At 37.0% G+C, this 18,185-nt stretch overlaps 1 protein-coding gene across 1 annotated transcript in view; it reads left to right on the top strand.

Moving 5' to 3' along the window:
• smad7 (SMAD family member 7) overlaps positions 1-1,129 on the top strand; it is a 15,664-nt gene extending 14,535 nt beyond the window's left edge. Inside the window, exon 4 of the mRNA XM_077194752.1 lies at positions 227-1,129. Coding sequence (XP_077050867.1) covers positions 227-765 — 539 coding nt within the window. The 3' untranslated portion in view covers positions 766-1,129. The remainder of the gene's footprint in view (positions 1-226) is intronic.
• The last annotated feature ends 17,056 nt before the right edge of the window (positions 1,130-18,185 follow it).

Here is an 18,185-nt window from a genome sequence, read left to right on the forward strand (position 1 = left end):
CAGTTTTTGATGGTTCTTTCTAGTCCAAATTTGTCATAATCTAGTTTATCCACTGGTGGTCTTGGTTTCAGCCTGGTAGACCATCTTGTAGTCCACTTTGGACCAGCAAGTCCCAATTTGACCACCATTATATGGGTTGCCCTGGTTTTTCCAGCAGGGATTCAATGAAGTTCATGAAGTTAAATTGGCATGATTAATAACAGTGTCCTTCTTTGTCTCTCCACAGATTCCCTGGCTCTTCAGGAGCGTGGAGAACAGCCTCACTGGTGTGTGGTGGCGTACTGGGAGGAAAAGACCCGCGTCGGGCGCCTCTACTCCGTCCAGGAGCCATCTCTGGACATCTTCTATGACCTACCTCAGGGCACGGGCTTTTGCTTGGGCCAGCTCGCCTCCGAAAACAAGAGTCAACTGGTGCAAATGGTTCGGACCAAGATCGGCTACGGCATCCAGCTCAGCCGCGAACCCGACGGCGTGTGGGTGTATAACCGGAGTTGCTACCCCATATTCATCAAGTCAGCCACACTGGACAACCCCGACTCGCGGACGCTGCTGGTGCATAAAGTATTCCCCGGGTTTTCCATCAAGGCTTTCGACTTTGAGAAGGCAGGGAGCCTGCAACGGCCCAACGACCACGAGTTTAGCCAGCAGCCGAGGACGGGTTTCACCGTCCAGATCAGTTTCGTGAAGGGCTGGGGACAGTGTTACACCAGACAGTTCATCAGCAGCTGCCCCTGCTGGCTGGAGGTCATATTTAATAACCGATAACAGCCAGCCCCGCCCCTTGCCACGCCCCCATTCCTTCATTGCTATGGAGACGGACTAGCCCTTACCTTTTACGGACTATGTTGTTCTGTTTCTGCGAGAAGCGGACGATGTTTTATGAGAGAAATGGAAAACGAAAACTCACTTTGACTTTAATAAATGACTAAGATTTAATTAAGTGAAATAAAAGCTAAAATGTATTTTATGTTAAATATAAATATATTATTACCTGTAAATACGAAGTTTTATATATGCATTGTTATTTATGTTTTGTGCAATGTGTTGATGAGATGAAAAAGAGATGCACTTTGCTTAATATAAATGCAAACAAAGAAATGCCAAAATAAATAAAAAAATACAGAATATATCACTGAATTTGTGTGTTTTGCTAATATGAAGGATGTTTTCTTGACCTGAAAAATGCACCCACAAATTAAGACACTTTTGCAGTCATCATAGGCGTTTGCGTAAAACAAATTCTGTACTGTTTATTGAGATTTGTTTTATGCTCGGCTCTAAAAGTAGCATTTTTTTTATGATGAGTGCAGAAAATTCTATTTAAAAACAGTACTCATGACAAACAGTAAAAATCATTGAAATACATTATCTTATTTAGACAATCTCTTTAATGACCCAAATTGCACTTTAATTTCAGAATCACATTTTATTTACATATGTGCCAAGTTTCAATATTTGATGATTTGAACGAGTTTCTGTGAGAGCAAATTCCCTCAGTGTAAGTGGAACGCCCCGGGGGCCGGTTGTGTGCCAGGAACAGCAGGTCTCTGGGGGAGGGGGAAGTCTACGGGCCGTCTAGACGAGCGAGCGAGTGAGCGCCACACCTCCTGATATGGACGTCTGCTGGGGGGATTACAGCGTAAGCCTGCTCTGACCCCACAGCCCTGACAGACCTACATTCACCAGCCCCAGATTCACATGCAGACCTCAGACAGAAGCATGATCCAAACATTAACATAAAAATGAAGTTTTATCCTTTTTCTTTCCTCCTCTGTCTGTCTTTCTTGGGTCAGTTCAGAGCATGTTGGTGTCTAAAGTGTATTCCTGGGTATTAGTGTCATGGTGGTGTCCTGGTCTCTGTAATCCAAACCCTCCTAATGCATCTAAAGCTTGTGCTGGCCAGGAAACCGGACAGATGCCTAGACCCGACACCAATACCAAGAGCTTATTTAGTCCACAAAGACACTGAACTGTGAACACAAAACCAGCTAATTACAGCATAAGCAAAGACAAATGGATGAGTAAACAAAATATTACATATTTGTTAAAGGAATAGTTCTCCTAAAACTGAAGAATGTAATTTACCTCGTGTATTCCGCTAACTCAAATATATCCCAAACGTCGTAGCTTTAAAGATAAGATAAGCTTTAAAGAGTAAAACAGCTCTAGTGTGTTTATCTCTGTAACCCTGCTGGATCAAGCGGATCACTGTCTGAGGAAACACAGGACGACGACTCCACAAACACAAAGGAGAAGCTCTCAGCGCTGCCGGCTCGTCTCTGCCCCGAGGGACGGCACATTTGCCCCAGCGGCAGCCATCTTGATAACTAGTTTTAGAACTAGAGAACACAAAGTTCTTTGAATGAATGTTTCTCCTGTGACATCATGCTTTGGAATCTTACATTTTTGAGTCATTCATGATTGTTTGTTTTTAATTATCTAGCAATTTACTGTCACTTCAATATGTGCACAAGTGTGATGATGATGTGTAAAAAAACTCAGGTGTGTAGTCCACTTTAAAAAAAAAACATTTACATATCAAATTATATTGTTTTATGAATAAAAAAATAATTTTTGCACATAATATACACAAAGTGAAAAACTATGAATGTAAGTAATGGACAAACATGTTTTGAGTGAATTTTCTGAAAATCTTAAGAAAAGTTCAGGTCATATTTGACCCCAAAATATAATATATATATATATATATACACAAACAGTACCGGCCAAAAGTTTGTAAACTGCATTTATTTGATCGAAAATACAGAAAAACAGCAATATTGTGAAATATTATTACAATTTAAAATGATTGTTTTCTATTTTAATATACTTTAAAAAATAATTTATTTCTGTGATCAAAGCTGAATTTTCATCAGCCATTACTCCAGTTTTCAGTGTCACATGATCCTTAAGAAATCAGGGAAATATGCTGATTTTATAATATTATATATATGTATATATATATATAAATAAAATGATGTTTCATTAGTACATTTCAAAGTACAGTTATAATTATATGTTCATTGTTCTGAATTAAAAAAAAAATTTATTACAAATAAAAAGGTGTCCACACTGATACTAGTGAATAGTAGATTGGGAATGTTAACTCTAAAGTAAATAATGTCTCAATTAAATTAAATAATACAAAATAAAAGGCTGTAAAGTAGGCATCATTTTCTTAATACAAAATATAATTTCGATTTATATTTTGTGTAAATGGATGTGTAAGTCACCTGACTGACTGACAGACCCAGCACAAGCCAATACCTGCTTCACTTCACCCCGGAGAAAACCCACAAAGTCAGATGCTTTATCTGATTTCCTTTTGTTTTCCTCTTTCTCATCCATCAGATAACGGCGTTGCCCTCATATGCCCGAGCGCTTTCCGTTCGCTCTTTACACGCTACAACCAGCCGACTGAAACCTGCGACTGACTCCGACATGATGGAGCCAAAGCGCCTGTGGCCTCAGTGTCTGATCTTCTGGCTCACTCACTGAAGGGATAGTTCGCTCAGTAATGAACTCAGTCATTAACTCACCCTCATGTCGTTAAACCTGTTTTGAAGAATCTGTCATGGTCCAAAAAAGACAAAAGTACTGTAACAGTCGTCCATATGACTCAAGTGCTCTTCTATTGTCATGCAACAGCTTTGAGTGAGGAACAGACTAAAATTAACATTTTCCTGTGCACTGAAACTCCGAAATCCACATTCATATAATATATGTCTAAGTAGGTTTCAATCGTTTTTGTTTTAGTTTTAGTAACTTTAAAGCGGCTGTAGGCCTGTAAGAATGTTCATGTAATTTTATTGCCAATTTATAACGAAACTTTAAAAACAAGTCCTTTCCGACTCGCTACAGTTGCCTATAGTGAAGGACTCGGGACGTTTTTGCCAGGTGTGCTGAAATGCTAAGAAAGTGCTGGGTAATAACTGATTACATGTAATCTGGATTACGTAATATGATTCCAAAAATTAAATAGGCCTACCTCTAATTAGATTTACATTTTAAAATACTTACAATCAGACTAGTTACTTTTCTATTGATTACATCTTATTCTCACAATGGCAGTAAATTATTAAATTTATTGATTCTTTGTTATATTCAAAAAGTTTCACTTTTAACAAGCGTTTTCTCAATGCATATCTAATCAGTTCCGGCGGAACACATTAATTCGGCTATTATTTGCATGATCAATCAGTGACTCATTTGTATTACTGTCTTTGGAAGGCTTTTGTCTTTCAAACACATTAATATGTATAAATTCTCTCATTTCATATTTACATGCAATGCAGGGATTCCCCGGGTTTTTTCTTGTCAGCGGAACCTCTTTGCCCTAGTATTTTTACTTGAAGTAAACCCTTAGATTTTAAGATAATAAATTAGATCAACAATAAAATTAAGTCAATACTAATAATAAAAAATAAGAGTATAATTAAGTTCACTGTTCTCTGATGTCGGTTAATGGTCACATGACATCCAGGTAAACAAATATATTTTAATCTATTTTATCAGTTAATGTTTAATTTTTATTTAAATTAAAAAATATATATATATATTTTCATGATTTAATTACTTAATAGCTTTTCATTAAACAAACCTCAGTCTGGGAAACCCTGATGTAATGTATAGCCTAATATTTTATGTACTTCATGGTGTTGATAAAAAGTGGGATATATTTTCTTTCCCTTTGTATTTTTAAATCAATACGGTACAAGATTATCCTATTCAAATCAATGTGATAAATAAGTAAAAAGTAATCAGAAAGTAGTCAGAATACATTACCTAAAATTAGTCATCTAGATTGCATTACTAACTATAATATTAATAATATAATTTGGAATTAATAGATCATGTTAAACTAAATAAAATAGTACACTTAATTTTATTTCAGCTCATTTGAAAACCTGGTTTTAGCTTCATCCAAGGCGTATTAAAATTCATCACAAAAAGTTGCATTCTCCTGTGTGTTTTAGTAACTGTAATACAGCTGATCCAGTAAACATGTCACTGTAATGTTTTGTTGCATTCAGTGGTCTTTTACAATACACATCTAAATGAGGTCACATAACAGACTTCTGTTGTTTTTATATGAAGCTAATTATAATTATGATCGACAAACCCAAACCCTACCTTAAACCAAACCTGTATGAATCATTTTCATACCTTTGAGGTCGTCCACGAAGGAAGGTTTCGTCAGACGAGGCTCCTTTATGAGAAAATGTTGTCTCCAACATATAATAGCTACATAAACACACACTACAGTCACACATTTAGATAAAGTGTGGTTATAGGAACATACAATAATCAGGAAATTTTTTTTTTAAATTATTAAAATACACCTGTTTCAATTGTAAAAACATCAGATTTATTGGCATGAGACTAGATTGATAGATTGTAAATAAACCACACAAACAAGGTTAGTTAGAGATTCTATGAACTAATAAAGAAGCATTTCTTATTATCAGTTTTGAAAAAAGTTGTGCTGCTTCATTTTTAAATCTTACTGACCCCAAAGTGTCGAGTGTATGTTCAAATCCCTAATCTTAACGTTTTTTTTGGCTTTTAGTATGAATATGTTAGCCTTATCTAAGCTAGTGTGCTCCATAACAATGACAACATTTGCATTTAGAAGATAAGCATTCAAAACGTACAGTATCTCACTTCGCCAATGTGGATCAGATTTTGATGACATCACTCTGCCCTTCAGCTTCTCAGCAGATTTTCTGTCCAATCAAATGCTCTCTCTAGAATCTGAAGCTCCGCCCCCCGCATTATAAATCGACGCAGAACCTGTAGCTTAAATAGGTCACTTTATCACACATTTACTATTTTCTACATGGTGAATGGCACATAGTGAACGATTCAGACAGTGTAAATATGCTTTCCATTGGGGCGAATGAAGTCTGGTTTCATGTCGCTGTCACGCGAACCACCGCAGCTCCGGTCCAGAGACACGTCGCAGAACAGAAAAAGTATCGGACAAGTTTGATTTCTGCACAGAATGCTTATTTTGAAGTGATATGGAGGAGATTGGGAGGAGAAATGGTTAGAGATTATAAGGAAACTGCAGCTTTCCCAAGCTCAACGGCTCTGGCTAAATGTGATTGGCTATTTTTAAAAAGGGGAGGAGCTGTTCGATATGTCCCGCCCTGACTTCCTGTTTCAGTGAAAATTACGTCAACATAAGGCACTTCAGTGGGCCTTTAACAAGCATCACTGAGTGAAATGTGATGATCCTCAAAACATTTAGTTACCTACTCATGAACTCTCAGATAGATAGAGAGAGAGAGAGAGGGAGAGAGAGAGAGACAGAGAGAGAGAGAGACAGAGAGAGAAGGAGAGAGAGAGAGAGGGAGACAGAGAGAAGGAGAGAGAGAGACAGAGGGGGAGAGAGAGAGAGAGAGGGAGAGAGAGAGACAGAGAGAGAGAGAGAGAGAGAAGGAGAGAGAGGGAGACAGAGAGAGAGACAGAGAGAAGGAGAGAGAGACAGAGGGGGAGAGAGAGAGAGAGAGGGAGAGAAAGAAAGAAAGAGAGACAGATGGGGACAGATGGGGAGAGAGAGAGAGAGAGACAGAGGGGGAGAGAGAGAGAGAGACAGAGAGAGAAGGAGAGAGAGAGAGAGGGAGACAGAGAGAGAGACAGAGAGAGAAGGAGAGAGAGAGGGAGAGGGAGACAGAGAGAGAGACAGAGAGAAGGAGAGAGAGAGACAGAGGGGGAGAGAGAGAGAGAGAGGGAAAGAAAGAAAGAAAGAGAGACAGATGGGGACAGATGGGGAGAGAGAGAGAGAGAGAGACAGAGGGGGAGAGAGAGAGAGGGAGAGAAAGAAAGAGAGACAGAGAGAGAGAGAGAAAGAGAGAGAGAGAGAGATATGTTGTCTGGCTGTTGTTGGGGAAAAGCTGAGTTGTGTGAATTCCTATGTGGATTGCCACATACACATACAGTGAGGAAGCACAGAAACACACACATGCACAGACGAACACCACCTATTGTGTAGATCTCGTTCTCTCTCACACGCTCAAACCAAGAAAATAACATCCAACTCACAAACTTCTGTCTCCATAGAAACAGACGGCTGCAGCCAGTCGCTGCTTGATCCGAAGAAACTAAATATCTTTCTTTCTTTTTTTTCTAGTACAACTATAAGCTACTTTTATGTCCTTGATATTATATTGTTTATTCAAGATGGGAAAAAACAACTTGTATTTCATGTGGCGTAAACTGTCCCTTTAATTGTTCTATTCACACTCTAATGAGTCTTTACCGGTCTTTTTAGCTTTATTGTTTTCAATTAACTAACAGTATACAACAAACAGGGGCTGCGTCCAAAATCAAATTACTTTCTTGAATAGATACTTATTTTGAATAAGTAATTACTTCATGGCCGCTAAAAAACTGTTATACATAGTATGAGTGTGGTGTGTATAGTGTGAATGTAATCTGGACGTACTACATCCGCCATGTTGTCATTATCATGTGACCTACCAGCGTCAGTTGTGTCGCTTCTCCTCCATTCATAAATCCTCTCCCGCGGCTTCATGGGAAAGTAAATGTCCATCATATGAAAACTTCACAATCTCGCAGGAAGTAGATCATCCGGGTACTTTTTGCCTTCTCTTTTATGAGTACTGTGAATTCAGACATGCTTCTTTTATCACATACTGTTTTTCGCCTACTTCGCTTTTTAGTATGCGATTTCGGATGCAGCCGATATACCTGAAGTTCTCAATGCAAATGGGATAATCCATCAACTAGCTCTGCAAGCATAAAACAAACTAATAAATGCATTGGTTCAATAAACAGTAATAAATGTAAATGCTCTGTGCCAAAACACTAGAACTGCCACAGCCTTCTAAGGGAACATACAAACTGAAACAAAGTCTCATAAGAGACAAATCTGAGACACTTTACATGGGCATCAATGCTACGTCTATTGATCTGGATACATTTGAAAACAGCGTTTTCTTTTTAAAATACTAGCGTTTTCAAGAGTTTTCCTAAAGTTTCTAATCCACACCGAATCGTCGGGAAAACACTGAATTCCCATTATTGCACATGCGTAAAACCTTACAAACGCTCACAGACGGAACAGACATAATAAAGTTCTCATGGTATTCTTCTGACAGGATCATTTTAGCCAATAAAATAAAATCACACCATTCACTGATGGGTCCAGGTCGCACTCACTCACCATATGTTTGGTCTAAAGCTCTCATGGATTGCTGCAGGACAGGAATTGCGAGTACATTTTCTGCAGTCTTTGCAGGACTGTGATATGAAGAGTGTACAAAGTAACATCTTTAGCAACAGTGTGAAAGTGAATAGAATATAATTAGCACAATAGCGGTATAAATATACATATCTATCGGTTCAATATCCGTCACATGACTAAAAATGCGTCATCGTTTTCAAATACTGCTTTCAGTCCACGCTATAGCGCCAAAACTGCGTTTTTAACTTATCCACTGTTTTTAAAAAGCTAAATATTCTCTGAACAAAAACGCAATCTCAGTGTGGAAGGCCAAAATGGAGAGAAAAAGGCGCGGTTTCAAATGAAAAAGTGTTGACAAGGCCAGTCACAACAAACTTGACTAGCACACAGAAGATTCAAGTTAGCATACTGTTAGCATGTTTCTAAGCTAATGACCATGCAACAGCAAATATTAGTTGAAATAATCAATTTAATGAAATGTAACCATTTGTATCAGTGATTTCCAGTTATAGTTTATGAATTAATTAATTAATAGATGTTTAACTATCCAATGCTAAAATTCTAGGCACTATATTGGAACAAATTGATAGAATATAGCTTACTTTGAATTACACTCAAGCTAATTTAAATATAAATATGAATTTTTGAATTGTGATTTGTGTAGGCATATGGGGCGTTTCCAGCATTGAAGGACATCCGGGGCTTAGCCCAGACCATTTTATGTAAATACAGGGATCACTTGAAGAATTTTTTTTTCATTACAGTAACTATTTACTTTCATTCAAAATACATCTTTAACATTATGCACACACACATACACACTCTCTCTCTCTCTCTCTCTCTCTCTCTCTCTCTCTCTCTCTCTCAACACACACACACACACACACACAGTCAACATATACTATTCACCTCTTGCTTTCTATCTGGTGTGTCCTTCTATATTTGTTATATTACTCTTTTAGCATTTGCTGTTGTCTTTCTCATCACTTGCTGTTGTCTTTCTCTCTCCCTTTAATATAAATAATTTTGATTTTTTTACATAAATAGTCAAAATGATGTATGAGATCCTAAGTTAAAGCAATACATGAATGACTTTAGTCTACGTTCATTGACACACCATGGCATCGAACTGTATATAATTCTCAAAGTGGGATAAAACTAATGTTTCTGGCTACCCTTACGAAAAAGAAGCATACTTCAAGTTCATTTTATGAAGATGTATTATTCGTTAACTAGGTTTCTCATTTGTAATGCATCTGTACTACAAGTGCACTTATAAGTATACTAGTAGTAGTTTACTATTTTAATACAATTAGTATTTTTTAGTTTATGAAAGTACATACTGAAGTGTACTCTCAGTAAACTACTAGTTTAGTAGTTTATACTGCAAGTATACTTGCAAGTTTTCTTTAAGTGAATATAAACTTATACTTGTTATAGTTCCCTATTTATGTATTATTTTTGCACTTGCAGTATACTATTATTTAAAATACCTTTAACTGTACTTTAATTTTAAAGACATTTCATTAGCTTCATGCATTCTTTTTTTATCAACACTTGAATGTTGGTAAGTTTCATAAAGAAAGGCAACATTAGAATTGTAATTAAAGGACGCTTGAATAAAATTATGCAGACAAAATTAAAATGCGGCACACTGCTTATGACTTATACGAGCTTATGCTCGTGACGCGGGACAACAAAGCTTCACATTCTTCACAGCTTCACAAAATGCGGGACAGGTGGTCCCCCTTTGATAATATTAAGCTGGTTTTTGATTTACACACTGTTTAATGTTTGATGATGATCACGTTATTTTATATTTGAGTGAGTGAGCAATCTTCTATCACTTGTTTCAGCTTCTTCTTCTCCTGTGTTTTATCCGGAGGAGATTCTGTACTAGAAAGTGCCAGTACAAGTGCTAATGTATAACGTTAGCCTATGGTTATAACTAGCTAGTTAAACAAATAGGCCTACAGTGAAAGCCAGCCAGATGATGATCTATCTTCAGACTTTAAGGATAAAAAAACAGAATTCTTACCCACTGACTTCTTTCCGAAAAATCCCCAAAGTCTCGTTTGCTTCATTTTTCTTTATTTTTTTCTTTCCTGCTTCCTGCTGCTGCATATTCAAAAGGGAGGAAGAAACGGAGGAGCCCATAGGCTACCGACCGCAAAGAAATGTAAATGGCTAGATTATTTTTAAGAATTTTTACAGGCTCTATGCAGTATATGCAAAGTCAAAGCGCAATCAAATAAAGCAACTTATGATTTCGGGCGTTTACATAGGCTATTGTCCAGTTTCATATTTGCTCAGTGACAGTCATTAAATTCGGGGCTTGACTCAAAACATTCGGGACTGAAGCCACGGCAAAATCGACTGACGCCGCCCTTTTAACAGAACATACATGCACAACATTTAGTAGTTTTTTTGTCAATCTTGAATTTTTTGTTGGTGAACATAAACACACAGTAAATCATAAAGTGTGTGTAAGAATGAAAATTCATTAAAAACTAATTTTTTAATTAAAAACAATGCATTTCTATGGACATGTTCAGACAAGGGAAGAAAATTCAGAACCACCAAGTAGTTCATTTTCTTATTTGTTCAGAGGAAAAGAACCTGAATTGGCCTTTCGTTTGCATTCCTTTTTTAAAATTATTATTTATATGAATGGCCCTTAAATGCAGTTTAGTTGTTAAATAAAATTATTTATATATTAAGTTATTGGTAATTGAAATATAGCTGAAATTAAATAAGATAATATATAAAAATATAGCTGAAATATAAATATTAGATGAAAAACAGAGAAAATTTTAAATCATAAAATTACTAAACTAAAACAAATAAAAATAAATTCAAGCTATAAAGATATAGGAAGTAAAAATGACAAAAGCAAATAAAACTAAAATTAAAACTGAAAAAAAAGGTTGCACAAAATGTAAAAAAAAATTATACTAAAATAACAATAAATAAACAACACTGATTCAATGTGAAGTAATTTCTACAGCACAGAATTGAAAAAGTAATGATTGTTTTCATAGAGGTTTCCTAAACACTCCCCTTGGTCGGTCATCAGATAGTCGCAACCCATTGGTTGAGTATTTGCATTCTCAAACACAGATCAATATTTACTCCTTTCAGTAGAATATGACACATTCCCAATATTTGCATTTGGCAGATGCTTTTATCTAAAGCATTCAAGTTTACATTATTTTCAGTTCTTGCTTTCCCTGGGAATCAAGCTCATGACCTTGGCATTGCTAGTGTTATGATCTATTGGTTGAGCTACAGGAAAGCATATTATTGCTTCTGGATATTCATATAAAATAGCAAGTAAGATGAGCATATTCAGCTGTAAGTGTGTGTGTCTGTAGTGGTGACAGCAGGCTGGTGTTTGGTTCTCCATCAGTGGGGGTGGAGGACTGCTGTCTCCCCCACCTGCGGAGCTCCTGACTGGGCAGCACTGTCTGCTAACGCCCCATAAATCAGCTCTCCACCGCACTGGAGGGAAGTTTGCATTAAGGAACTGCCTTTAATCCAGACGCCTTTTATCTAATTAAAGTGTCTGAAAGAGAAACTACAGGGAGTCCTCAACACCCCCATTACTAAACACACACACACACACACACACACACACACACGCACGCACGCACGCACGGACACACACACACACACACACACACACACACACACACACACACACACAAACGCACGCACGCACGCACACACACACACACAGTGCAGAAACAGAAACACATGTGCCATAAACAAGCATAGATACATAAAGCATGTCATCTGGCCGTGTACATAGCTGGATAACCATACAACCTTATTTATGGGTCTTTGGAAAAACAAACGCTGGGACAAACACACTCTCAATTCCTGATGTCAGGGCATTAAACTTCCATGTGTAAACACATGTATGACTATGAAAAAGATGCATGTATGAAACCTGTCATGAACATGTCCAGGTCATATTTCAAAATATTTTATTTTTTCCTTCAATTTTTGCATTCAGGGATAATAACATTTTGCCATTGTACCAGAAACTTTATTTGTAATTATGCATATAGGCTATATACATAAATCAGTACAAACTGTACATACAGTATATATTTCTTTTTTTAAATTGTATTTTTTTATTTGTATTAATTTTTAAAATTATTAATTTTTTTCAATTTAAAAAATGTTTTTTTTTTATCTTAAAAAATATATCACTATATAATTTTTGTGGTGCACAGGCCTACACACACACACGCACACACATATATATATATATATATATATATATATATATATATATATATATATATATATATATATATGTTTTATTTATTTAAATTTTTATAAATATTTTCTTTCATTTTTACTTTGGATTCTGGATTAAATGAGAAATAACCCAGAATTTTTTTTCAGTTTTCATTACGGTGTGTATGTGTACTAGTTACTCATGATAGATTTCTAAAATGTAACAAAGAGTTCAGCATTGAACTTTCACTGTTACCATAACAGCCTACAACCAGCAAACATTGAGTGGCCAATTTAAAATGCAAACCTTCCTAATTGGCCAAAAGCTTTGTTATTTATTTTTAATTCTTCTATAAGAGTTCTTTAGAGGACATCAACTACACAGCCGCTAAGAGTCCTGCACTCTTTCTGTTCATCTCTGTGATCGTCTTTCAATAGTTTTTCACCTGTTATATCATTTAGCAGGTGAAAATCTGATCACTTGGCACAAAGGTTTGATCAATAGTAGCCTAATAGTTATACTAGGCATATCAACCACGACAAATATAATGTTCAAGAATGCATCGTGGAAAAATGTCTTATTTATGTACAAACATCTGATAAACATTATGGTAAAGATGCACTGCAATTTACAAGTACACTGTGGCATCTTTGCAAAAAATGAAAACGAGCTTCTTTAGTGTATGTGTGTGTGTGTGTGTGCGTGTGCGTGTGTGTGTGTGTGTGTGTGTGTGTGTGTGTGTATGTGTGTGTGTGTGTGTGTGTGTGTGTGTGTGTGTGTGTGTGTGTGTGTGTGTGTGTGTGTGTGTGTGTGTGTGTGTGTGTGTGTGTGTGTGTGTGTGTGTGTGTGTTTGTCATGATTGATGTTCTGGTTCCAGGGATGAATGCATATATACTGCACATCAGCACATCACTGCGGTAAAGGACAGGCGGGATTATGGGATGTTATGGGAACACACACACACACATGTACAATATTGATGTCATACTGTCACACTGATTGATGACAGCAACCATCAACAGAAAGAGACACCTATGGACACACAAACGGCATCCAAGTGTCTTATCATGGGATGAAGGGCTCCAGATTCATAGCCAAATAATCTAGAATCTCATGAATGACAGCTTGATGAGGAGAGGTTCTCAAACACACTTACGAGGGACTAGACGATCTCTTTAAGAAACCACTGAGCAACACCCTAACAGCACTAGAACCTTGCATCCTCAGCAACCATCTAAAACATTCTAGCAGCCATCATAAACACCCAGCAACCACCTAAAAACCATTCATAACACCATAGAAACCACCCAGAAGACCCTAAAAACCATTCATAACACCCTAGAAACCACCAAGCAAACACCCAGAACAACCTAGAAACCACATTTAACACCCTAGCAACCACCCAGAACCCCCTAGCAATCATTCAGAGCAAGCTAAAAACAACCAAGCAACTACCTAGAACCCCCTAGCAGCCATTCAAAACACTATAGAAACCAAGAACACCCTAGAAACCATTCAGAACACACTAGAAACCACCCAGCAACCACCTAGAGCAGAAATTTAGAACACCCTAAAAACAAACTAGCAACCACCTAGTACAACCTAGCAACCATTCAGAACACCCTAGCAGCCATTCAGAACACCCAAAACACACATAGCAACCACATAGAACACCCTAGCAACCAGTCAGAACACCCTAAAAACAACCAAGCAACTACCCAGAACACCCTAGCAGTCATTCAGAACACTCTAGAAACCACATAGAACACCATAGCAACCATTCAGAATACCCTAAAAACCACCTAGAACACCCTATCAACCATTCAGAACACACTAGAAACCACCCAGCAACCACCTAGAGCAGAAATTTAGAACACCCTAAAAACAAACTAGCAACCACCTAGTACAACCTAGCAACCATTCAGAACACCCTAGCAGCCATTCAGAACACCCAAAACACACATAGCAACCACATAGAACACCCTAGCAACCAGTCAGAACACCCTAAAAACAACCAAGCAACTACCCAGAACACCCTAGCAGTCATTCAGAACACTCTAGAAACCACATAGAACACCATAGCAACCATTCAGAATACCCTAAAAACCACCTAGAACACCCTATCAACCATTCAGAACACACTAAAATCCACCCAGCAACCACCTAGAACACCCTAGCAACCATTCAGAACACCCAAAAAATCTCATAGCAACGACCTAGAACAACCTATCAACCATTCAGAACCCCCTAGCAAACACTCACTACATACTTCAGAAAATGATTTAGTTTACGGTTTTGCAGTACTACATTAACTCTCATAACTTTAGTTTTAGCAGAAACTATGACTCTCATCTTGATGTTTTTGTAGAAGACATACGCAAAGACTCATTTCTATAAATATCTATAAATACTGAGAAATACTCCAATCACAGAGCTGTGGGTCTTCAGGGCTTCCAATCGCCACAATTAGTGACCAATAACACCACAATGAGATGCAGTTGCCAAGCAACGACGCGTCTTGAAATAGAGATGATATACAAGTGTTATTTTGGACAATAGAGGTGATCAAGTGTAACCCGAGAACTAATGATGAGTTCACTGCAATAATAAATATTTCAAATATACTGATATATTTTAAATACACCTTGACACACAACATCTTTATCAAAATGAGCTTGACAGGTCAATCCAGCCGTATTATATGATGAGAGCAAATTTACTGTTCATCAACCAGTTCTGCATGTCGAAGGTCAGGGGAGAAGAATAGAAACGCTTTTACACTCGCGCTTTGACACTAATGCATTTCTGTAATGACCAACACTAAAACTATTAACATCATGATGAATATTCAGCTTACAGACGCAAAGAATTATGACTGTTTTCAACATTGATAATAATCAGAAATGTTTCTTGAGCAGCAAATCATCATATTAGAATGATTTCTGAAGGATCATGTGACGATAAAGACTGGAGTAATGATGCTGAAAAGTCAGCTTTGATCACAGGAATAAATTACATTTTAATATACATTGACATAGAAAACAGTTTTTTAAAATTGTAATAATATTTCACAATATTACTGATTTTACTGTATTTTTTTAATCAAATAAATGCAGTGTTGGTGAGCAGAATAGATTTAAAAAACGTATGGTGAACGTTACCAGGTAAGGGTTTTTAGGAGCCTCTAAATTAAATCACTGGCCTCAAAAGGTTTATAGGTTTAATCTAGAAATGGGGTAAAAGCTAAAAATAGATCCGAGAAGTCGCGGTTCGAAAGACGAACAGCTTGAACAGAAGTTCATGCAGCTTATTCCAGATGCCAAGCACATTATTTCAAGTTTGTAAGTCTCGGCGTAACCTCAGATGCCTGTTTGGCATTTTACCCAAAAACTGAACGAAGTTCTGAACTGTAAACTGCATTTTTGAGCAGTTTCTAAAAAAACTGGGTCTGCTCTTTGATTACAGCACAAAACATCAAGCAGGAGGAATTCATTGTGTGACTTCAAATTCACAGAAATCAAGCAAAGAAAGTTTCCGTTACAAACGATCTGATGGTTACGCAGTGTTGCAGTGTGTTCATGCAACACGAACACGCGCGCACACACACTAAAGAAGCTCGTTTTCATTTTTTGCCAAGATGCCACATTGTACTGGTAAATTGCAGTGCATCTTTACAAAAATGTTTTTCAGATGTTTGTAGGCTACTACATGAAGAAGAAAATGTGAAACCTCAGTGACCTTATCCTGATTTGAACAGACAGACGTCACACACACGGACTAGTTTATGGTGCACAAGCAAACACCGCTGAAATAAGTTTGCTGAGAAGTAAATGAATAAATCATCTCTGGCCTGGTTATATCATTTTAATTTTCTCAGGATAAAGAAACATGCCACACAGGCACACACACATCGTCAAAAAATATTTGTTGGTTTAACTTAAAATTTTAAGGCACCAAGTTACTTACTTTGAGTTCACTGAGAGATTTTATACACCCTTTATATGCATAAAACCTTTCAAAAGGTCCATCTTTGTAGCTTATTTACCCATAAATGGTATATATTAGCACCTTTTGAAAGAGAAGGCTACCACCCGAGTAACACGGATATAGTAAAATACCAGACGGTATCTTGATGAAGAAGATGAAGGTGAGTAGAAGCAGGATGTCGTGATTTCTGAGATCTGCTCAAAAATCTATTTTCACGTTCACAGATCTCAAGCAACTTGGTGAGAGACAGAGAGAGAGAAGTGTGAAGCGAGGGGTGTGTGTGTGTCTCCCGCAGGAAACGGCTCATCTCTCGCATCATGTCTGTCTCTGTCTCCGAGGGCGACGGTGATGTACCGACAGGAAACCACAGTGATGTCACTCGTGCGTGTGTGTGTGTGTGTGTGTGTGTGTGTGTGTGTGTGTGTGTGTGTGTGTGTGTGTGTGTGTGTGTGTGTGTGAGCTTCTTCTTTAGCTGCACCAGACGGATCATGACAGCAAACAAAACACCTCTATTGATTAATCAAACCGAAAACAGGTTCGATTCACCACATAATGACATTTCAACCTGTGAAGGTTCTCTATTATTTCTATTTTTGTGATCAATTTATATGCATATGTATGAACATGTATATCCAAAGATTGTAAGATAACATTTGGCTGTGCTGTTATGAGATACCAGTAGCCTACCACTGTTGTGTTATTGTAAAAAAAGATAAAAAAGTGAAGGTTCTTTATCAGCATTGAGAACCTTTAACATCCATGGAATATTTCTAATGCACAAAAGATTCTTTATAGTGGAAAAGGGCTCATTAGATTTTTTCGAATGTTCTTTAGAAAGAAATGCAACTGTTTACTGAAAAGTTCTTTGAGGAACCAAAAATGGTTCTTCCATGGCATCACTACCTTTTGAAACCTTTATTATTAAGTGTGACACGCTCTTCTTTGGAACAATATAAATGTTTAGCAGAACATTCAAAAGTAAAAGAGACGCTGTACAAGACAGCAAAGCCCATACAATGTGTACACTAGTGTTTTCAACCAATACAACAGTTTGATGTGTTGAATAGTAAGAATATAAGATTTGTTATTGAAAGTACGAAAGAAATTAACAGTTTTATTAATCATTAAATTGATTAAAAGTGACAGTAAGACATTTATAACATTACAAAAGATGTATGTCAAATAAATGCTCTTCTTTTAAAATTTATATTGAACACAGGAATAAATTACATTTTTAAATATATTCAAATAAATGCAGCCTTGGAGAGCAGAAGAGACTTTCAAAAACATTAAATAATCTTACCAACCTCTAACTTTTGAACAGTGTATGAAATTTATATTAATAATAAATCCATTAAAAAAACTTAACTATAGGCCTATATATAAAAAAACATTGTTCGCACCAAATAATCTATAAAATGTATTAAAAATTCAGACAGTCACACACACACACACACACACACACACACACACACACACACACACACACACACACACACACACACACACACACACACACACACACACACACACACACACACACAAACACAGACACACACACCTCATAGCCTCTAAATTAAAAACATACATCACTGAAATGTTATGATCATCATGTCCTCGGCGCGCCTGACAATAACTGAAATGCAATATTATACGGCAGAGCTGCAGCATTCATCATGAATATTGCATGCTGCTCTATAGGTTTTTGTGGGCTGTTTGATTGCAGATGACTGATTA

The sequence above is a fragment of the Siphateles boraxobius genome, unplaced genomic scaffold, assembly GCF_051911475.1.
Source record: "Siphateles boraxobius isolate OS27281-9 unplaced genomic scaffold, OSU_SipBor_1 11, whole genome shotgun sequence".
NCBI lineage: Eukaryota > Metazoa > Chordata > Actinopteri > Cypriniformes > Leuciscidae > Siphateles > Siphateles boraxobius.